Source organism: Myxine glutinosa, chromosome 4 (genome assembly GCF_964187855.1).
Source record: "Myxine glutinosa chromosome 4, kmMyxGlut1.1, whole genome shotgun sequence".
Lineage (NCBI taxonomy): Eukaryota > Metazoa > Chordata > Myxini > Myxiniformes > Myxinidae > Myxine > Myxine glutinosa.
The window spans coordinates 27,713,497-27,737,395 of record NC_136264.1 but is presented as its reverse complement, the minus strand read 5'-3'; the positions used below and the strand labels follow the sequence as shown (position 1 = coordinate 27,737,395).

At 45.2% G+C, this 23,899-nt stretch overlaps 1 protein-coding gene across 5 annotated transcripts in view; it reads right to left on the bottom strand.

The window, feature by feature from the left end:
* LOC137425734 (uncharacterized) overlaps positions 1-23,899 on the bottom strand; it is a 331,211-nt gene that overhangs the window by 89,169 nt on the left and 218,143 nt on the right. For 3 of the 5 annotated variants that reach the window (XM_078775548.1, XM_078775550.1, XM_078775551.1), the window contains 3 exons: positions 6,842-7,015; positions 6,494-6,691; positions 6,224-6,376 (listed from right to left, as the gene is read on the bottom strand). In XM_078775548.1, coding sequence (XP_078631674.1) covers positions 6,224-6,376; positions 6,494-6,691; positions 6,842-7,015 — 525 coding nt within the window. Of the gene's footprint in view, positions 1-6,223; positions 6,377-6,493; positions 6,692-6,841; positions 7,016-18,298; positions 18,398-19,140; positions 19,220-23,899 lie in introns of all 5 variants that reach the window. The other 2 variants (XM_078775549.1, XM_078775552.1) reach the window with 1 other exon arrangement.

Genomic DNA, 23,899 nt, shown 5'->3' with positions numbered 1-23,899 from the left:
CCTCAAAATTGCTGCTGTTACCCCCATTCTAAAAAAACCTGGTCTAAACCCTGACACCCTAAATAACTTCAGACCCATCTCCAACCTACCCTTTCTGTCAAAAGTTTTGGAACGCGCTGTAGCCGCTCAACTCAAACATCACCTCTCTGCCAATAACCTGTATGAAACATTCCAATCCGGATTCCACTCCAACCACAGTACTGAAACTGCTCTCCTCAAAATCACCAATGACCTTCTCCTCTCCTCTGACGCTGGCAACCTCAACATTCTCGTCCTCCTCGACCTCAGCGCTGCCTTTGACACCATCGATCACACCATCCTCCTCACCCGACTTGAATCCACCTTTAACGTTACCGGCACTGCCCTCTCTTGGATTAAATCATACCTCTCTGACAGATGCCAGTTCATCTCCATCAATAACTGCAAATCCCCCACTGCTCCCCTCCCCCAAGGTTCAGTTCTTGGCCCCCTCCTCTTCATCCTTTACCTGTCCCCCCTCGGTCACTTAATCCGCCGTCATGGTCTCCAATTCCACTGCTTCGCCGATGACATCCAGCTTTTCATCTCCACCAAGTCCGTCTCCACCGACACCCACTCTATCCTGACAAACTGCATCTCTGAAATAAAATCCTGGCTTCAAATCAACTTCCTCAAACTTAACTGTGATAAATCTGAAATAATCATCATTGGCCTAAAAACGCTCTCAAAATCCACCCATAACTTTGCCCTCAACATCGACGGTATCCCAGTATCCACCTCCCCTCTCATCCGGAATCTTGGCGTCATCTTTGACCAAACCCTCTCCTTCGACAAATACACTAAACAGATCACAAAGACAGCCTACTTTCACCTGAAAAACATCGCCCGTCTCCGCTCATCCCTCTCCTCCACGGCTGCAGAAACCCTCATCCACGCCTTCATCACCTCCCTTCTGGACTACTGCAATAGCCTCCTCTATGGTTCACCGTCAACAATCACCAATAAACTCCAATACATTCAGAACTCCGCTGCCCGTCTACTCACCCATTCCCGGACCCGTGACCACATCACCCCCGTCCTTTACAAGCTTCACTGGCTCCCCATCTCCCAGAGAATCCAGTACAAAATCCTCCTCTTGACCTACTAAGCCCTCCATAACCTGGCCCCATCCTACCTGGCTGACCTCCTCTCCAGACACACTCCCACCCGCAACCTCCGCTCTGCTGGTACCAACCTCCTGACCCCCCCCCCCCCCCATCCGGACCAAATTCAGATCCTGGGGGTACAGGGCCTTCTCCATCGCTGCTCCCACCCTCTGGAACTCACTACCTCACACCATCAGAGACTCCTCCTCACTCACCACATTCAAAACATCACTCAAGACCCACCTGTTCAGCACTGCATTCAACATTCAACCCACAGCATTTAACCCCTGACTATCACTTCTCCTTCTCCCTCCTTTTGCTTTAAATATTTCCCTATTGATTCTTGTCTTTTTGCAATTGTTGTTTTCATGTTTTGTTATGCATTATGTTTTGCACTCTGTCAAAGCGCCTTTGGGCTTCATGAAAAGCGCTATACAAAATAAATGAATTATTATTATTATTATTCTCTTCACACCCCAACTTCCTGCTGCCTTCAACATATCTCCCACAACTCCCACGCCTCCTGCCCCCAAGCCCTCTCCCTCCCACACTTCTCCCTGCTCTCAAATGTTGTGGTTGTGTGCTTCCCCTTCTCTTCCCATCTTGTCTTCCTCTCCCTCTTTTTGTATATTTTGTTTGTCTGGTTGATTTGTTTGTGTAGCTCTTTCACGAGCCTCGATTCAGTATACAAAAAAAAAAAAAAAAAAAAAAAAAAAAACTGGCTTACTCTCTATGTTGCCATCCCATTCATTCTCTGTATTCAAGAGCATTTCCATATATCTTTTCCATCTTCCTTTAATTCCATCTGGGTCGACAACGATTTGTCTCACTTCATCCTTCAAGCAACTCACCCCCATCACATCACACCTCTCTTTCGCTATGTGCTTTGCAATCCTGAATACTGCTTTCTGACCCTCTTCCGAATCCAAGCGTTCTCCGAACATTTTCCTACATGCCTCCTGCGCCTTTGCTACCTCTTTCTTTGCAGCCTTCTTGGCTGCCTTATAACTTTCATGCTCTGCCGTTTCTGATCCCGTACCCTTCGCCTTCTGCCACTCCTTGAACTTCTTCCTCTTCTCGTCAATCCTCTTTCCAACTTCATCATCCCACCACCATGTTTCCGAGTGCCTCGGTGGTCCTTTTGTCCATCCACATACCTCACCAACGGCTCCCAACAGACTAGCTTTCATTGACATCCAACCACTTTCAAGCTCAACCATATCATCCTCTACCCTACTCAGCCTCTCTTTTAATGCCTCCCTTACTGTCACCTCTTTCAACCTCCACACCTTCATTCTCAGTTGGTACTTCACCCGCCAGGTTCTCCTCGCACCTTTCACCCTTATGTCGCAGACAACCAAGTGGTGCTGTGAAACAGCCTCCTCCCCCGCGATCACCTTTGTGTCCCGGAGGTGCCCCCTATCTCGCCTACGCACCATAAGGTAGTCAACAGTTGTCGTCGACCCACCTGACGTGTATGTAACAAGCTTATTATCCTCTTTCTGGAACTGAGTATTACAAATCAACAAATCAGCTCCATCAGCAAGCTCCAAAATCCTTTCACCTTCTCCATTTCTCACACCATATCTGTAACCCCCATGAATTCCCTCAAAACCATCCATACTCCTTCCCACATGTCCATTCAAGTCTCCTCCCACCACAACAACTTCCTCATCTTTCACGTTTTCCATCAGCTTCTCTATCGCACACCAGAACTTGTCCTTCTCTTCATCGCTTCGACCAACCTGCGGAGCATATCCCGAGATGACGTTCACCAAGAGCTTTCCAATCATCATTTTCACCATCATCAACCTATCACTCACTCTAGTCACACTCACCACACTGTCTACAAACTCCTCAGAAAACAGGACACCAACACCATTCACGCCCTCCGGGCACCCTTGCCACACAAACTTGTATTTCTGTCCCTGCCTACCCTTCACCATTCTCACACCACTTCCCTTCCATCTCGTCTCTTGCACACAACATATGTCCACTCTTCTTCTGACCAATACTTCCACCACTTCTCCTGATCTCCCTGTCATTGTCCCTACATTCCATGTCCCAAACCTCAGAAACCGATCTCCACTTTGCGGCTGCACCCTGCCCATATGTAGTTGCAATTGTCATGGTTCTCTTTTTGAGGCAATGTTTTTATGGCCGGATGCCCTTCCTGACGCCAACCCTCTTAGTCGTCTCTTACGACACGCAGGGATACGGTGTACTTATTCTGACCAGGGTACACACTGGGAGACTTTTAAAACATGGAAATTCTGGGGGTGGGGGGGGGGGGGGGGGGGCCGCGTCAGCATCACGGCTGCGGTTTAAACATATTCCAACAATATCCAAACAGAACCATGAAAACCATGAAAAACAATCTGGGAAAAGTCTCCAAGCGAGAACGTGGATTTGAGAAAGCAGGAGCAGAGGCGGAAGAAAAACGAGATACAGGGGGCGGGGCACAAGTCGAGACGAGGAGGAGAGGGAACAAGCACGTGTCCGGAAGGAGAGAAAGAATCAATATAGAAATCTTTGTCTATCCATTTGTCCTGTTTTTAAAAACGCCGGACAAAGGGTAAGATGTCTGCGAGAGGCAGGGGGGAGAAAAGAAAATCAAAGAAACAAGCAAATACTATGAAGGAAAGAACTTACACTCACAAAACACCGACGGGGGGAAGGGAGCCCGGAAAGACCAGGCCGCGCACGACGCGCGAATAAGAAACGACCAATCACACACAAATCCGCAACAACCACAAAACCAAAACTAAACAGAAACACACAACACACACACAACAAAACAACCAGCGGAAACCCGACAAAGACACGAATGGGAAAACACTCAAACTTCGATGCCGTGGAGAGCTCGAAGCAAGCCTCGTCGCCCAAGGGACCGGATGTTTTTTTTTCACATTGTACCACATTGAACCACCCCCTCCTAAAATCTGCAGATAAAATGGCAATTGGTTTCTGTGACAAACGTTTCAAAACACCTGTTTATGACAATACGCCTCGTCTTTCTAAGGTGTCATGTCACATAGTTTGGGACAGCAGTACATACATATATTACTGGCACCAAATTATCCGATAAGAACATACGAGGTTGAAACGTTTTAAATAGATAACACTGGTCAATAGCCAAATTGGTTCTGACTTATTTTCAACTGTTTCTAACCAATTTGGTGCCCACGAATCTGACCTTAAAATTTCGCTATCACGTAACCTTGACGTAGTACATCATAAGTGTGGAAAAAATCTTTAGAGCATGCGAATTTCTTGATTAATTCTCAATAAGTCTATTTATTGTCACAAAAAAATAATATGAACTTTAAGTTTTTATTTACATCACATTAAAAGTGCTTCTGAACTTTACTTTTGCATTTGTAGGAGCAATCACTTTCACGCTGTAAAGTCCAACAGTAGTCACCCATCATGTTTGGATTGAATCAGCCTTGATATCGAGTCTCCATGATGGCAATTTCCTGGTGAAACCTTTCTCCATGTTCATCACTGACATCGCCAAGATTTTGTGGAAAGAAGTCCAGATGAGAATGAAAGAAATGTATCTTGAGTGACATTCGAGCACCGAGCGCCTGGTAACTCTTCAACATCTTGTCCACAAGCTCTTCATAATTTGGTGCTCGAAAATTTCCAAGGTAATTGTTAGCAAGAGCCACAAAGCTATCCCAAGCAACGCTTTCCAGCTCAGATAGTCTCGTTACAAACTCCTGATTAGTGAGTACAAGACGAATTGAGTACAAGTACAAGACGAAACAAGACGAGTACCTAGCTTGTCTTCACGCTGTTGAAACCAAAGCATTCAGAATCATTGGAATCTCCCGCGATGAAGCTAACTCCAAGGGCCTCTCACTCACTCACCGCAGGCAGGTTGGTGGTCTTTCCGTCTTCTACCGACTCCTCTCTGGCCTTGCCCCCCCAGCTCTCTCTGGGCTCTGTCCCGCAAATATTCCTACAGGTCGCACAAGATCTGCCTGCAACCCTCTTATGGTTAAACTGCCAAAATCAAGACTCTCTGCTCACCCTCACTCCTTCATTCCTCTTTTCTCCCACCTCTGGAACAAACTCCCTCACTCTCTTCAATCCCACTCCACCCTCCTGGTCTTTAAAACAGCTGTTCACCACCATCTCTTATCTTCCCCCATCCAAAACCTTGATCTTTTCTACCCCCGCTAATTTCACCCCAAATCCACTTTTTTGAAATACCAATTTCTGTCCTGGAAGTCCTTGGTGTCCTTGTGTTTTATACTTCTTCCACCACCCCCCCCCTTCCCACGCCTCCTCCCCCCAAGCCCTCTCCCTCCCACACATCTCCCTGCTCTCAAATGTTATGTTTGTGTGCTTCCCCTTCTCTCCCCATCTTGTCTTCCGCTCCCTCTTTTTATATATTTTGTTTGTCTGGTTGATTTGTTTGTGAAGTAAATGTTAGCTCTTGCACGAGCCTCGATTCAGTATACCAAAAAAAAAGAAGAATTTTTTTTTTCGGCTGTGGCTGATATTCCTAAGGTATACACTGGTTCTCAAAAACTGGATGTGCCAGTGAAAATTGGATATCATAATCGAAATCTACAGGTTCATGTTGGTTAGAATCACCTCAAAATATACTAAAACCATAAAACTTAAAAAAATTGGTTGACCAGTGTTATGCGACACAATAAAAACACCTTTCAAAAGACACCCATTGAAAAACACCCAGACTGTTTTTGGCTCACAGTTGAAGGCGGAAAAAAAAAAAAATGATATATGCAAAAGCATCACACATCGACATTTGAAATTCTGTTCCTTGGTCAGTCTAATTAATACATACTCATGCTTTAAAACAAATAATCAGCATTCAAGGTAGCAGGAGAAGAAAGTAAAACGTTTAAAAAAATGCACAACCACTTTAAAACACAAATGTAGCCAGAATTTCGGCACAGAACCACCCATGGATAGGGAGCAATCCTGTTTCCTATCCCGGCTTGTTTTCTCTCAGCTCACCACTGGACAGAAGACTGCCAAGATGGATAGACAGGCTCTGTGGCGGGTGGCTATGCACACTCAGATTTCAACTCTGGGAATTATTCAGTGTTTCTAAGGCTTACCGAAGTATAGGCTTCCAACTCCTTTTGCTTCTTCTCGAAGATGTCGTCGTCGTCTTTGTCTTTGTCTTTTTCAAACTCTTTCTGACAGCGGTTTAACAGCAACTTCCGAAAGTTGACAAACGTCCCTGGCTTGTCAGCAACTTGTACTTTCAGCTGCGTGTGATAGGGAAGGACAATCAGCAAGTCGACAAACATTACAACAAAACCCCACCAAAAAACAAATGAGGGTGAACATGGCAAATGCATTATGTGTTCAGTAAGAGAGCTGACCATAGCAAGACAGCGGCACATGTTTGCATAAGCCACGGAGAAACTAGGCTCATTGATGGCTTTCTCAAAAACAAGGTCGATGACCCCTTTGAGGCGCTCCTCAGTGTCAATCTTCAGTTCTGAAACCTGCTTCATCAACTGCTGAAACATCTGCGGCGTGAGCTTGTTGAGGATGCTACGGACACGCCGGAACAATTCCTGGACGTGGCACACACACCATTCACTTATACGTTGGGGAGGAAATCTCTGCATGCTACGAAAAAATTAATAAACTAAAAAGGAAGTTCAAATTCATCTTGATTATACACGAGAATATACACTAGTATGACTGATCGGCAGAAAACCCACCTGCGTCTTGGCGATCTCAGGGTCATCACTCACCACCTCTCGTTTCAAGGTGGGTTTCCAGGCATGGTCTGACTTGTTGAGTTTCACGTCATCTGACAGCGATACATTTGGAAGGATCTTTCGGGGAGTCTTACCCGCAGGTGTCTGAAGACGCCGTGGTGCATTCACCGAACCCTTCACCAGACACAATTACATGTATTATTTATATATTTAAAGCATTCAATTAGTTCACATTCACAAAATAATTAAATAAAGGGCAATCAATCATCACATTATGATATTTTTAATAAACTTGTGACTTTGTATTAACTTTGTAAACGAATATTTATAAAGCCTTCCATAGATTGCCATAACAGCCATTTATCAGTTGCTAGAAGTTCCACAGATTGCCAACAAGTGGCAAAGCATGTGGTGAGGTGGAAAGAAATGGGAAGTGGCCGTGTGCTGTTTTCAGGAAGGGTGTCGGAGTGAACCCCATTCAATGCACAATGTGCGCTGAGTGGGTTCATCAAAAATGTAGTGGTCTGAGAGGGTCATTAACCAGTGTGGCAGCTACATTCAAATGTAAGGTGTGCACAGAGGGAGCTGCAGATGGAGGAAATGTTGAGGTGGATCTTGGAGACGGCGTGAAGCTGGAAGATGTGAAAACATTTTGCTACCTAGGAGACATGCTGAATGGAGGTGGATCAAACTTGGCAACGGTTGCTGGAGTGAGATGTGCATGGAAGAGGTTTCGGGAAATGAGTGGCGTGCTGACGAGGAGGGGAGTGTCATTGAAGCTGAAGGGAAAGGTGTATGCTGCATGTGTGAGAAGTGTTATGATTTATGGGAGCGAGACATGGGTAATGAAAGTAGAGCAGCAACGAAGGCTGGAAAGAGTGGAAATGCGAATGGTTCGGTGAATGTGTGGAGTATCGTTGAGAGAGAGGAAGACAAATGACGAATTGCGAAAGATGATGGGAATAGAGCCTGTGATTGATGCTGTGAAGAGGAACAGGTTGAGATGGTTTAGTCATGTGTTGAGGAAGGATGAAAGTGACTGGTTGAGAAGAGTTATGGAAATGAATGTAGAAGGAAGTAGAGGACGGGGAAGACTGAGAAAGACTTGGCTAAAGGTGGTGGAAGAAGAAATGCGGGCAAGGGGGTTAACAAAGGGAGATGTAGAAAATATGGCAAAATGGAGAAGATTGTCATGGGGCCCACAAGGCTAACCCCCGCTCTAGCAGGGAAAATGGCCTGAAAATGCATGTTGTTGTTGTTGTTGTATTTTGCCACCTGGAAGGTGTACAAGACTACAGCGAAACTGAAATCATCAACTTTATGATATACTCATACTAAAGCCATTCTATCTAACTTTAACTAACACGTCCAGATATACAGCAACAGTACAATCATTACCACTCTTGTTTACAACAATCAGACTATCTGGATAAATCTTGTAAAGCAGCCTATAAAAACAATTATAGTTAATGTTACGGATTCGTCACTTCCGTTATGGTGGTTTTCATCCACTGTAAACATTTTTGATTCCATGTACTATTATTGTTTTCAAAAGGTTCATTGTTTATGAACTATTTTCAAAAGGTGGAAAAGTTAGAGTTAAAAGAAACCGGAAACCAGATCGGGAACCAGACGACGAAGAGGAAGAAGAGGAGAGAAAAGAAGGCGGAGCGAGTGGAGTCGGACAAGAAGCATAGTTGCTTTGCGGTCTGGAGTGAATGTTGGCGAGCAAGAGTCACGAGTGAACTTTGGGTTTCCCAGGAAAGGGATTCCTGCGACAGAGTTGTTATCGCTGCGACAGATCAACCTGCGTGTCAGGTTTTGCGGTCAAGAATCGTTGGACTGCCGTTACGTCTCGAGTACGGGCCGTCGGCCATTTTGACTCGCGCTCTTTGCACGTCGTGCAAGGTTTCTTTGCTTCGCTTCAGCTTTTGCACATCACGCAAGGTTTTTCTTTGCTTGACTTCAGCCGTTTTCACCGCATTCAGACGTATCTGGTGTGTGTGTGCAACGCGGATTTTGAAGGTAAATCTGAGGTTCGCCGACTGTGAGCCTTGGAACGTCCATACCCGAGGGTGTGATTTCCCAGTCGCCTGGAGGGCGCCTTTGCACAGCTTTGGCAGCAGAACTGTAACTGCCAACCCAACTGGATTCTGGTCTCGATTGGACATTGATCTGACGATCGCTGGAGCGGATCGACTTTGGCTTGAAGCCGGGGATTCGAGACATTGGGGATGTTCTTGTTTCACTCACTTGGAGCACAGCGAGTTATATATTACAAAACTGATGGTACCATCATAGGATATCGATTGTACTTTTGATTGCTATTATTGTTGTACTGTTATTCTTGTGTGATCGTAATACAATATTTGTTTGTGAGTAACAATTGGGGTGGCTTCTCCATTGATCTTTGACATACAGAATAACACATTTTTCTGCCGTGACTCCTCTCGGGGCTCGGGGGTACACCATGACCAGGGGGTCGGGGAGGAGCACGTAACAGAAATTGGGGGCTCGTCCAGGATAGAATTCCCTAACATTCCCAGAATTCCCAAATTTGTGGAATTTTTGTAATATTCCCAAATTTTTCAAAAAATTAGAATTTTTTTTTTGTGTGAATGTTAACAGGTGTTAACTGATAGTCACCATGGTGTTTGACGCAGAAAAGTTTGCGGCGTCCCCTAATGAGGCACAGTTCCTAGCGGTAAAAAATCGGAACTCTTGATATTGGCCAAACATTGTAACTTGGAGGTCTGAGTTAATATGAAAAGCAGAGATGCAGACATTGGTGGTAGAATCTCTGGTGGGACTGGGAACATGGACAGAGGTACCCTTGGATTGGTTACCCGAGGAAAAAGAAAATGTGGAGCTCCGGAAAATGGAGATGCAACTGCAGAGCCAGGAAAGGTTAAAAGAGTTGGAATGGAAAGCCGAGGAGAGAAGAGCAGAGGAAAGGAGAGCTGAAAGAGAACTCGAAGAAAGAAGAGCAAAGGAAAGAGCCGAGGAAAGGAGAGCCGAAAGGGAGTTAAAGGAACGTGACATGGAGTATCAGAAGGAAGTTAAACTCAAGGAGCTGGAATTAATGGGAGAACGGAGAGAAGTCGTATCCATGCCGGCTAGTTCGACAACTAGTCAGAACACCTGGGATGTTGGTAGACATGTGAGGCTGGTTCCACCCTTCAATGAAAAGGCGGTAGCCAAGTTTTTTTTACACTTTGAGAAAGTGGCTCAAATGCTAAAATGGCCTGTGGGGTCCTGGACTATGTTAGTGCAAAGTGTTTTGGTGGGTAAAGCTCAGAATATCTATTCGGCTTTCCCGAATGACCAATGTGCAGATTATGAGATCGGGAAGAAAACCATTCTCAAAGCCTATGAATTGGTCCCTGAAGCTTACCGGCAAAAATTCCGGAATGCCAGGAAGAGGGAGAGTGAGACCCATGTGGAGTTTGCCAGAATGAAGGAAACCATGTTTGATCGGTGGTGTGATTCGAAGGGGATTGGGAAAGACTTCAAACTGTTGCGACAATTAATCTTGGTGGAGGAATTCAAACAGTGTGTCCACGCGGACATTAAAGTACATCTGGAGGAAAAGAAGGTACCAGAGTTGTATGAGGCAGCAACCGTGGCAGATGACTATGCCTTGACACACAGGATGGGGTTCCACAAACCTAACTTCCCGCCTAGAGTTCGCCAGGGGAGTTATGGAACATCCGGTGTGGAGAACGAATATTCATGGGGGCGGCCTAGAGATGACTATGAGGACAAATCTGATACCGCGACTTTTAGGGATCAGAAGACGACAGTTCCAAGACAGACTTATCTTCCGGGGGGCCCGAGGCAGACCAAGAGTTTTTCCTCCGGGCCTACTTGCGCTTTTTGCAAGAAACCTGGGCATTTGATGTCCCAATGTTATGCCCTGAAAAGAAAAAATCAGGAGCGGAGTCAGACTAGTACAACTCCGAATGCATTGGCCAATGCGAGAAATCGTCCTTGGAGGACAGTGCCTTGTGAAGGTTCCATTGCCAAAGTTACGGCATCACAGAACGACCTTGTTCAAGAGGGTTACAAACCTTTTATTTCAGAGGGGTTTGTATCACTGGATGGAGACTTGACTAACCAGAGACCTGTTAGGGTATTGAGGGACACAGGGTCACATCAATCTTTGATGCTTGAAGGCATTTTGCCATTGTCAGAGAAGACGGCAACTGGTGTTAGTGTTCTTTTACAGGGGGTTGGTGGCTATGTTAAAGCTCCACTTCATGTCATTCATTTAAAGTCTGATTTGGTGTCAGGACCGGTCACCGTAGGTTTACAAGCCACTCTTCCTGTTGAGGGAATCTCTTTTGTTATCGGGAATGATTTGGCCGGTGGTCAAGTTTCTGGTAACCCGATGTTTGTTGAAAAGCCTAGTATGGAAAATAACTGCACAGTTAGAGCAGGAGATTCCGGGTATCTTTCCATCCTGTACCGCGACTCGTGCTATGGGTAGGAAGTGCTCTGAAGAGAAGAGGAAGGTACTGACGTCAGGCTTTGAACAGACACTTCGTGTCAAGTACCCTGAAACTAAGTGTCAACACACACAAGTCATGGATGGAGGCAATGTTGGCAAGCTCTTTGTAGGTGGACTGAACTTCAACACAAGGGAAGATGTTCTGGACTCGGCAAATATAGACCACTCTTGGAAGTGTTGCTGATAAAAGACAGGGAGACGCAAAAGTCGAGAGGGTTTGGCTTTGTCAAGTTTGAAAACACAAAGAACGCCAAAGATGCAAAAAAGGATTTGAATGGCAAGGATTTGGATGGTCGGACCATAACAGTAGAGAAGGCAGGCCATGGGCATCGAGGGGGCTACAGAGGAGGAAAACGTGGAGGTAGTTTCAGGGGTGGCTATGGCTCCCAGGGTGGGAGTAGTAGTTTTGGTGGTGGCCGCAGTCGAGATTACTATGGAGGCTCCCAGAGTTACGGCAGCTCCCGAAGGGAGGATTATCAGGGTGGTGGCCGAGAAGGAGACCGCTATTTACGTGACTACAGCGACAAGCGCTCCAACCGTGATTATTATGAAAGTTAGGAAGAGTTTGAAGCACTGAATGCTGCGGAGCAGCCGAGCCAAGATTCCTACACGGATTAACCGTGAACTCCACGTTCCTAAAGGCGTCCATGTAGTGAATACTTCCAGGCCTCACCACCCAACCACCATGAAACCTGGCTCTCAGCTCGGCCTCCTTCAAAAAGTGCTATAGATTTGCTTTATTTTGGATTTTTGTTCACAACCCCTTAACCTTCATTCAAAAAATGAAAAATAAAAATCAGAGGTTGATGAGATGGAGTTTGGCTTTGCAGGAGTTCAACTTTGAAATTGAGCATGTAAAGGGCAGGGACAATGTCGTTGCTGATGCTTTGTCCAGAGTGAACTAACTTTGGAAATTCCTGTAGGTGGTTTGGAAGTTTTGTTGCTTTATTTTTGGGAAATATTAATTATTGTTGCTCACGTGAATTGATGATTTGGGTGTGAGTTTTACTTTTGTTTGTTAAAAGTTTTGCCTGCAAAGAAAGTTTTCACTATGTTCAAACTTTCTTTCTTGAGGGGGGGGGGGGGGGGGGTGGGGGCGGGAGTGTTACGGATTCCTCACTTCCGTTGTGGTGGTTTTCATCCACTGTAAACATTTTTGATTCCATGTACTATTATTGTTTTCAAAAGGTTTATTGTTTATGAACTATTTTCAAAAGGTGGAAAAGTTAGAGTTAAAAGAAACCGGAAACCAGACGACGAAGAGGAAGAAGAGGAGAGAAAAGAAGGCGGAGCGAGTGGAGTCGGACAAGAAGCATAGTTGCTTTGCGGTCTGGAGCGAACGTTGGCGAGCAAGAGTCACGAGTGAACTTTGGGTTTCCCAAGAAAGGGATTCCTGCGACAGAGTTGTTTTCGCTGTGACAGATCAACCTGCGTCGTGCCTTTGGATTTCCCAGTCGCCTGGAGGGCGCCTTTGCACAGCTTTGGCAGCAGGACTGTAACTGCCAACCCAACGGGATTCTGGTCTCGATTGGACATTGATCTGACGATCGCTGGAGCGGATCGACTTTGGCTTGAAGCCGGGGATTAGAGACATTGGGGATGTTCTTGGTTCACTCACTTGGAGCACAGTGAGATATATATTACAAAACTGATGGTACCATCATAGGATATTGATTGTACTTTTGATTCATACTATTGTTTTTGTACTGTTATTCTTGTGTGATCTTAATACAATACTTGTTGGTTTGTAACAATTGGTGTGGCTTCACCATTGATCTTTGACATACCGAATAACACATTTTTCTGCCGTGACTCCTCTCGGGTCTCGGAGGTACACCGTGACCAGGGGGTCGGGGAGGAGCACGTAACATTAACCACACAAATATCATTAAAAAAGTTATAGTTAACCACACAAATATCATCTATATAACAACAAGTATTCCCACCAATGGGAATACCCTTAACCTGCTCAAACATTCCAGTAAAGCCGAGGAATACAAAGATTGACCTCTTTACATTTAATACTGAAATTATTAACTAAAACTTCCTGATGCTCGGAGATAATATCCTGGAGCGACTTATGACAAGGAACATAATATGTGCTATTTCCTATACTAGTGAAAGTAACCGTATCGATGTCCAACTCTCTTAATAAAACCTCCACATAAAACTTTTTACAAACTACAACAAAATTATTAGCAGCCTTATCCAAGGAGCTATGACATACATGGAGATCATTGATATCTTTTCGAACACTCGGCTTGTTAAACACTGGTTTAGACCGACCCAGTGAAAGCAAGCCCCGCCAACTAAAAAACTTAATCCTATTTTCCAGGACTTCCACAACTCTGTTAGACCGTGGATTGAAACCGTTTACAGATAACTTAATCTTGGTGCACATTCTGTCAACAAAATTAGAGACAGAATCTACAATTGAAGACCTGATGCAGCTACAAGGTTGAGTTACTGGTTCCCTATATTTAGCTCCCATTTTCATCAAATCCCTAATTTCACAATTACTAATAATATTCAAATCCCCAGAAACTACGTGTGCACATGGATCATACAAAAAAGGGGAAGATGAACATGCACAGTCGGTCTCCAAAATGTCTTTTACCATATCTATACCAAGAGTTTTAAGAAATTTACTGTAATTGAATAAGGATTATCCTATGGTCTTAGTGAAGGTGAAATAAACCTTCAATGGGGCTCGCTCCCTAACTTTATTGGGTAATAAATTCTCTATACTAGTATCCCTAAAAATAGAATGAAGTCGAAGCTTATCTCTGCCGGTTTGCTAGAAAGATCGCATATTAAGAACGAGTGTATCCCATCAACTTTGGGATGAGACTTCTTTGTAAGAACCCTGCAACAAAAAGCTTCAATCAAAAACGAACACATGTAATATGAAACTGCTAAACTCTGGAGAATATTAGCTAAAACTTGTTGGGAACATGACCTCAGCAGAACATAAATATCATGAAAAACCTTTCCTTCATAAAAACCTTTACGTTTATCAATTATCTCTGAAATTTCCATTTTTGGAACTATACGACCCCGACTACGATGTCCATGCCCTCTGGGTCTCCCTCTGATTGGATTAGCAAAATACTCATTACCAGAAACATTTCCGAGAGAAACTGACCCAGTACCTTGTACCCTATCATTAAGGCCAAAAGGATAGATCATACATAGGGTCCTAATCCAAAAGTCCTCTTTGCGCCAAAGCTCAACATTACACTCCTCTATATTATCAAAATCATTAACATTAACTGAATCTATTACTTGAACAGAACAACGATTAAAATCATGCCCAACTTCATTGAAATGGTTATATAAATAATACCAGAATGTCTTAATACCAGACGATACACTAGAGTACTAGACCTATGTCCATTCAAACGCTGATGTAAACAGTGAGAAGTTTTACCAACATATTGCAATCCACAATCTCCAAAAGTGAGAAGATAAATAACGTACTTTGATTTACATCCAAACTTAATATCCAACAAGCGTTACGCCTAGGTCCCCCGTCAGGGAAGTGATGTGAGTTGACAAAGTGGAAGACGCAGAAAACATGCTATGATATGATATTTCGCTCACAAGGTTCAGACATACATGGAGGCAGCCATCTTCAATTTTGACGTGGCGACCCAATTTTCAATAGCGTTCTTCCTTATGCCTAGATACACCCACACACCAGATTAGAAGTTGGTACTTCGCTTATTTTTCAGGATATTTCGTTCACAAGGCTCAGACATATATATGGTGGTGGCCACCTTGGATTTTGACGTGGCGACCCAATTTTCAATAGCGTTCTTCCTTATGCCTAGATACAACCACACACCAGATTAGAAGTTGGTACTTCTCCTCTCCTCTGATGCCGGCAACCTCAACATCCTCATCCTCCTCGACCTCAGCGCCGCCTTTGAAACCATCAATCACACCATCCTCCTCAAAAGACTTGAAACCACCTTTAACATTACCGGCACTGCCCTCTCTTGGATCAAATCATACCTCTCTGACAGACGCCAGTTCATCTCCATCAATAACTGCAAATCCCCCACTGCTCCCCTCCCCCAAGGTGTCCCCCAAGGTTCAGTTCTTGGCCCCCTCCTCTTCATCCTGTACCTGTCCCCCCTTGGTCACTTAATCCGCCGTCATGGTCTCCAATTCCACTGCTTCGCCGATGACATCCAGCTTTTCATCTCCACCAAGTCCATCTCCACCGCCACCCACTCTATCCTGACAAACTGCATCACTGAAATAAAATCCTGGCTTCAAATCAACTTCCTCAAACTTAACTATGATAAATCTGAAATAATCATCATTGGCCCAAAAACGCTCACCAAATCCACCCATAACTTTGCCCTCAACATCGACGGTTTCCCAGTATCCACCTCCCCTCACATCCGGAATCTTGACATCATCTTTGACCAAACCCTCCCCTTCGACAAATACACTAAACAGATCACAAAGACAGCCTTCTTTCACCTGAAAAACATCGCCCGTCTCCGTCCATCCCTCTCCTCCACGGCTGCAGAAACCCTCATCCACGCCTTCATCACCTCCCGTCTGGACTACTGCAACATCCTCCTCTATGGTTCACCCTCAATAATCACCAATAAACTCCAATACATTCAGAACTCTGCTGCCCGTCTACTCACCCATTCCCGGACCCGTGACCACATCACCCCCGTCTTTTACAAGCTTCACTGGCTCCCCATCCCCCAGAGAATCCAGTACAAAATCCTCCTCTTGACCTACAAAGCCCTCCATAACCTGGCCCCATCCTACCTGACTGACCTCCTCTCCAGACACACTCCCACCCGCAACCTCCGCTCTGCTGGTACCAACCTCCTGACCCCCCCCCCCCCCCCAATCCGGACCAAATTCAGATCCTGGTGGGACAGGGCCTTCTCCATCGCTGCTTCCACCCTCTGGAACTCACGACCTCACACCATCAGAGACTCCTCCTCACTCACCACATTCCAAACATCACTCAAGACCCACCTGTTCAACACTGCATTCAACATTTAACCCACAGCATTTAACCCCTGACTATCTCTTCTCCTTCTCCTTCCTTTTGCTTTGATTATTTACCTATTGATTTTTGTCTTTTTGCACTTGTTTTTTGTACTCTGTCAAAGCGCCTTTGGGCTTCTTGAAAAGCGCTATATAAAAGAAATGTATTATTATTATTACTTCGCTTATTTTTCAAGATATTCCACTCACAAGGTTCACATACATGGCGGCGGCCATCTTGGATTTTGATGTGGCGACCCAATTTTCAATAGGGTTCTTCCGTATGCCTAGATACACCCACACACAAGATTAGAAGTTGGTACTTCGCTTATTTTTCAAGATATTTTGCTCTTAAGGTTCAGACATATATATGGTGGCGGCCATCTTGGATTTTGACGTGGCGATCCAATTTTCAATAGAGTTCTTCCTTGTGCCTAGATACACCCACACACCAGATTAGAAGTTGGTACGTCGCTTATTTTTCAAGATAATCAGCTCACAAGGTTCAGACATATATATGGTGGCGGCCATCTTGAATTTTGACGTGGCGACCCAATTTTCAATAGGGTTCTTCCTTGTGCCTAGATACACTCACGCACCAGATTAGAAGTTGGTACTTCGCTTATTTTTCAAGATATTCAGCTCACAAGGTTCAGACATACATGGCGGCGGCCATCTTGGATTTTGACATGGCGACCCAATTTTCAATAGGGTTCTTCCTTATGCCTAGATACACCCACACACGTTTAGAAGTTGGTACTTCGCTTATTTTTCAAGATATTTTGCTCACAAGGTTCAGACATATATATGGTGGCGGCCATCTTGGATTTTGATGTGGCGACCCAATTTTCAATAGCGTTCTTCTTTGTGCCTAGATACACCCACACACCAGATTAGAAGTTGGTACTTCGCTTATTTTTCAAGATACTCAGCTCACAAGGTTCAGACATACATGGCGGCGGCCATCTTGGATTTTGGCGTGGGTTGCACCCACACACCAAATCCGAATGCGGTCCTTCGCTTACGCATGCCCGCACGCATGGAAGGACGGACGGACACACGGACGGAGGGGAAAACCATAGTCCCCCTTTCGCTCCGCGGTGCGACGGGGGACAATTATGTCTTAGCTAGCCGAAACCCGTGGAACATCCACGGAAGGGAGGATGTGGTGTATGGATAGAGTGTACCATTATGGATGGCATGGGGGATTTGCTTGTCCGAGTAAGAGTTAGGAAGAAAGATGAGAATGAAGAGTGTGTATATGAACAACGATCGCCGACACCGGCACAAATGCATGCTCTGGATTGTCCACTCAGTGGACGGCTTGCTTTCGCCTTCGCCTGTCCAATCAGCGGATGGCTTGCTTCGCCTTCGCCCAGCAGACGCCAATACGATGGCGTCGTAAGATGGCGTCGTATCGGCAGTTAATCGGATGCTTTTGGGCCCCAAAGTCGGCTAATTCAGATTTTTCGAGTATGCCTGTACGTGATAAACAAAGAGCGCGGTTCGTAGATCGTAAATCCATTAGTGCCGTGGGCATCGGGTCACTGGGTGCGGCGTAAAAGGGATAACAAAGTCGAGTCCTTACGCTATTATTATATAGATACCCAATTCGCAGTCAATAACAAAAATCTTACCTGTTGCTGAGAGACAAAAGTTTCACAAGGTCTAAAAACTTTACAACACAAATACCTAGAGGAATTACACTTTTTAAAAACAGCTTTACAAGTACTTGACAAAACATACTGACAAAACAAAACAAAGCAAAGCATTACTTGCTACAAATGGCAGGTTGCCTTGGTTAGACAAGTGCTACACAGATAGATGTGTCTTAAAGTTCTGACCCTCCTCGTTAACAGAATAATCTGATGGCCTGTAACACCTGTGGTACGGCTTAGTCTTCACACTAAAAATATGCTCACCATGGCTGTGAGGAACTCACTAATGTTTTCATTTTCCGGCAAAAAGTCACTCCAGTTGAGGCCAGCTTGCCTCCATTGGCTGGCTACTTTCATATGGCTCTGCATGCCAAAAACAACCAAACATTAGAAAGTGGAAAAGTGGCCTGGATTTGTAAATGAAATTTTAAATAGAACGGATTAATAAAGGTGATTGTAAAAATTAATCAAAAAAGAGCAAAATAAATAAATAAATAAATACTTATTTTGACTTTGCACGGCTGCAAAGTCAAAATATTTACCTGAAATGTGAACAACCCAAACAACAATCACAACAGCAACACAACTGATTCATTGATCTGATGAGTTTGTAACATTTCATTTTGCATTCCGATTTCACAATACACCATTAAAAACAAAACTTCAGTGAAATTCTCAGCAATTCCTGAAACGAGAGCCACGTCTTGCCTTTCTGGGTCCACGAGTGCAGGTGAAAACTGACACTTGACAGACAATGATGGATCCACAAAGGCAAGGTTTAATTTGCGTCTGATTTGGAAATTCACCAAGTTTAATTTGCTGCTTAATAGTGCATTTTCCAGATTTAAGTGCCAAATTAAATATTAATGAATATATAATTTGCAGGCAACAAATTTGAGCTTGACATTAGGTGTTGAAGAATAGCGGGAAAGCAAAATCCCAAGCACAAAAAGTCACAAGTACAGTGAGGGCAGTCCAGCAATGTGGAAATGGTGCAGTTTGTTATCTTGTGAAGCAGAAGTACAAAATGTATTCTTTTGGGGGTCACGATGGAGATGGAGGGGGGAAGTGGGCGAAGAGTGGGTAACAAGATAGGTGGTTCTCACCATGTGCTTGCATAGCAGGTGGAGGATGTCAGACAGCAGGACTCCAGCTTTTTTTGAGGGCAACAGTACCTTGCAGCTTCTACAAGGGCACATGGAGGAAGCAAAAGACAAACTCGAAGGATATGCTGCTTTGAGGATCCCAAAGGAAATTCAGTTCGATAAATCAAAGAAACAAACCAAATGAAGTGAGAATGGGGCAGATGGTAAGGCCATGCTCAGACTGACACAGCAGTGAACATAGGAGCGACAATGGCTCCGCAATGTATGCAAGTACTGATTGCAATCTCTTTTGCCTTTTTGTCTCATTCGCAAAGCAAAAACGTTCCCATTTAAACAAGCATTCTGAGTATTGCGCTGCAATACATGTCCCCTACCAAAGTTCAAAGTGCCATAACTTTGTCAAAAATGATCGAATATGCAAATTTATGCACGGTTGATGCTGGTTTTCAAACTTGATCTGAGGTATGCTGAGACACATGTGTGTCACGCCTCGCCTCGTTGATAAGCCCGCAAGGTCGCTCCGTGTAGCGGCCTGCACGTATTGCACTGTGTGAATTATATAATTACCAACTCACGGTCTGAGGTACTAGCGATTCAAGAGATATCCATTTTAAAAAAATATTTTCGTTTAATTAACGATATCTGCCAAACCACGCGCCCTATCGCAAATTACAAAAGGTCATTTTAGTAGATTGATATGCTGAACAGATCTGTGAGGTTTCCCCTCAATTTGATCAAAAATGAGGGAGGAGCTCGGTTTTAAAGGTTCATGCTGCGCATGCGCAAGATTGGAGGTCTCGTCTCTTCAAAGCTGTCCATGCACGCTCGCTTTCGAAGTTAAGTAACTTTTCACAATTGTGTTTTTGTCGAAACTGGTATTGTATGTACCTATTGGGGTGTCTTTAATAGTATTCTTGGCGTTGGTTTTTCATACCTGTGTACAGAATCGTCGGTCTTTCTCATCGTGTATTCTGAGGCCTAAGTGTAGTACTACTACTAGGCTACTGTGTCCAACCTTGGCTTTAGGCTTTGTTTTTGTCTCAGCGGTTCTCTGATCGCGCTGCAATTTTTTTCCGGTCTCTGTTTTTCACGGTCTTTTCATCCCATACGTCCTTGTTTTAAAATCTCAAAAAAAAACAAAAAAAACCCAAAAACATTTCCTTCCGTTTTTATTCATTTATTCGTTCTTAGTTGTTCGTTCGTTCATTCTTCGACCACGCTGTTTGTGATCACGTTGTTAAAAAATGTCTCATCTGAACCCTGAAGACCTGTATTCTGTCATATTCTATAACACCTTTTTCTTCTTCTTCTATAAAAGGATGCTTTCGACTTGCTCACCAAATCCATTCATTCCAAAAAAAAATTCCATCTCTTATAGTGCATCTTTCATTCATTCCCTAAACTCTCCAGCACTCCATCCTCCCTCCAGCGTCCTCAAACGTATTTTTGACTCAAATGTCTCAAAAAACTCATTTTGCAATAAATGTTCGTTTCCCATTAATCGTACATTTTTCAAAATCCCATCACCCCAAAATCCCATCACCCCTCCCCTCTAAATCTACCCCCTTGCCCATCCCCTCCAAATCATCCCCATCACCCATCTCTTTCAAATCTTCCCCCTTGCCCCTCCCCTCCAAATCTTCCCAATCACCCATTCCTTTCAAATCTCCCCCCACACCCCTCCCCTCCGAGACTCTCCCTCGCTCCTCCCCTCCTAGACTCCCCTCTCACCCCTCCCCCTCAAAGCGTCCTCCCCGCTTCTTCCCCCTTCCAACTTTCACCTTCATCTCCCTCAACCTTCTGCCTCGCTCTTCCCCCTCGTCAAATAACACCTCACTGCGCCTCTCCCAATCACCATCAAACCTTTTGTCTGCCCCATCCTTCCCTTTCTCCGAGCTATTCTGTAATCTCTGACACACCTTCAACAGCTCTCCCTACCTCTTCCTCCTCTTCCACATCTTACCCTACCGCTCCCCCCCCCCCCCTGTTCTGTATCCGATGCTCCCCCTTCCTCTTCCTTAACAGTATGGACCTCAAACATCCGGGGCCTTCGCTCAAACATGTCTGATCTCTCCATACAGGTTGCTTCTGACAAACCAGACGTGATCTGCTTAACAGAAACTTTCCTCCTTCATGATGTCTCTGATTCCTTGGTATCTCTCCCAGGTTACTCCCTACTCCGGTATGATAGACCTGAGCCTCGTCCTGGAGGTGGGGTTGCTATCTTTATAAAAAACTCTCTTCCTCAATCGCCCTGCACTGCCCTCTCTCCACCTCACCCCCAGGAATACCTTTGGCTACGGCTTCCCCTTCGCTCCCACCTTTTGTTCATATGTGTGTTGTACCGTCCACCAAACAGTGATGACTCCATCTACATCTCGCTGTCTGAGAATATGGACCAACTTCTATCTACCCATCCCAACTCTCTCTTCCTCATATGTGGTGATTTCAACTGTCACCATGCCAGTTGGCTGGGTGTGCGTACCTCTCTCACCAGCCAGTCACTTCTGTGACTCACTGGGACTGACACAATCTGTCAATTTCCCGACCCGGATTTCAGTCAATGGAGCATCTTCTCTTCTGGACTTGGTTATGACTAACTTCCCTGAAAATGTCTGCTGCTCTTCTTCTGCTCCAATCGGCTCTTCTGATCATGTGCTTGTTAAAGTGGACATCTCTCTGACCATTCTCAGAGAGCCTCCTCAGCGTCGACGAGTCTGGCATTTCACTCAGGCCAACTGGCATGGTTTTCAAGCAGCCATCAATCATCTGGACTGGTCTCCCATCTCTACTGCCTCTGACATAAATTCTTCCAAAGCAAACTGCTCTCTCTCATGCACAGATTTATCCCATCTCGTCTTCTGTTGTCATACCCTTCCTCCCGTCCATGGTACACGGAATCCTGTGGTGAGGTTATTGCCCAGAAACAACTTGCTTTCGTCTCCTGGAAAGCAAATCTAACGGAAGGAAATCTCATTTCCTTTCACAAAGCCCGAAACAAGTGTGTGTCCACCCTCAGGAGAGCCAGGAAACAATATCTCTCCGTTCTCAGGACCGAACTCTCTTATCTGTCTCCCTCTTCCAAATCCTGGTGGCGTCTGGTCAAATCTGTTTCTGGTGTTTGTTCCCCCTCCATCCCCTCCCTCACCTCAAATGGCCACACGGCTGACTCCGCACGTGAAAAAGCTGAATGCCTCAACTCTGTGTTTACCTCTATATCTTGTGTCCCAAACCCATCCCTCTCTGTACCCACCGTACCCAGTCGTACCCAGCTGCTCCTGGACTCTGTGTCCTTTCCTCCTGACAAGGTGGAAAAGTTTCTGTCAACCCTCGACTCGGATTCTGCAACTGGACCTGACGGCATCAGCCCACGGGTCCTAAAATCCTGTTCTTCCGCTCTTTCACTCCCTCTCTCTGTTCTCTTCACCCTCTCTTTTGCTCAAGGTCATCTTCCATCTGCTTGGAAATCTGCCAACATCACCGCTTTGCACAAAAAAGGTGCAAAAACAGATCCCAGCAACTACAGACCAATCAGCCTTCTCCCAATTATCAGCAAAGTCATGGAATCCATCATTGCTTCAGATATGAAATCTTTCCTCTTCTCCAATGGCTTGATCTCTGATCATCAATTTGGTTTCAGACCTGGACACTCTACTCTGGACATGCTGCTTCTGCTTTCTCAACAATGGATGGAGGTCCTCAATGCCAAACAGGAAATTAGAGCAGTCTCCCTTGACATATCACGTGCCTTCGATACGGTCTGGCACCCCGCTCTGCTCACCAAACTCTCCTCTTTTGGAATCCATGGAAATCTCCACGCATGGCTGGCGGACTTCCTCTCTAGTCGTAGTCAACGTGTGGCCCTGAATGGGTTTCTCTCATCTCCTCTTCCTGTTCAGGCTGGAGTTCCACAAGGCAGTGTTCTCGGCCCTGTGCTTTTTCTGGTCTTCATCAATGATCTCTCTGACTCTCTTGAAAATCCTCTGTATCTCTTTGCTGATGACTCTACTCTCTGTCGCTCCATTCTTCATCCCTCAGATCGGCAGTCTGCTGCCTCCTCACTCTCTGCAGACCTGGACAAAATCACAGACTGGGCAAACAAGTGGAACATGTCTTTCAATCCTGACAAATCTCACACTCTTACGATGTCTCTCCGAAAAGACCGACTGGACAACCCTCCCATCCACTTTCTGAATAATCCTCTCCAAGAAGTTCTGTCACTCAAGCTTTTGGGTCTCACTATCTGCCATGATCTTTCCTGGGAAAACCACATTTCAAATCTGGCCTCCAAAGCCAGTCGCCGACTGGGCATCCTCCGTCGTGCGAAGTCCTTCCTTGGCACACCTGAGCTCCTCACCACATACAAGGCTTTCATCCGCAGCTCAATGGAATACTGCTCTCCCCTCTGGGCTGGTGCTCCTGCCTCACACCTAGCTCGTCTTCACGCTGTTGAAACCAAAGCATTCAGAATCATTGGAATCTCCCGCGATGAAGCTAACTCCAAGGGCCTCTCACTCACTCACTGCAGGCAGGTTGGTGGTCTTTCCATCTTCTACCGACTCCTCTCTGGCCTTGCCCCCCCAGCTCTCTCTGGGCTCTGTCCCGCAAATATTCCTACAGGTCGCACAAGATCTGCCTGCAACCCTCTTATGGTCAAACTGCCAAAATCGAGACTCTCTGCTCACCTTCACTCCTTCATTCCTCTTTTCTCCCGCCTCTGGAACAAACTCCCTCACGCTCTTCAATCCCACTCCACCCT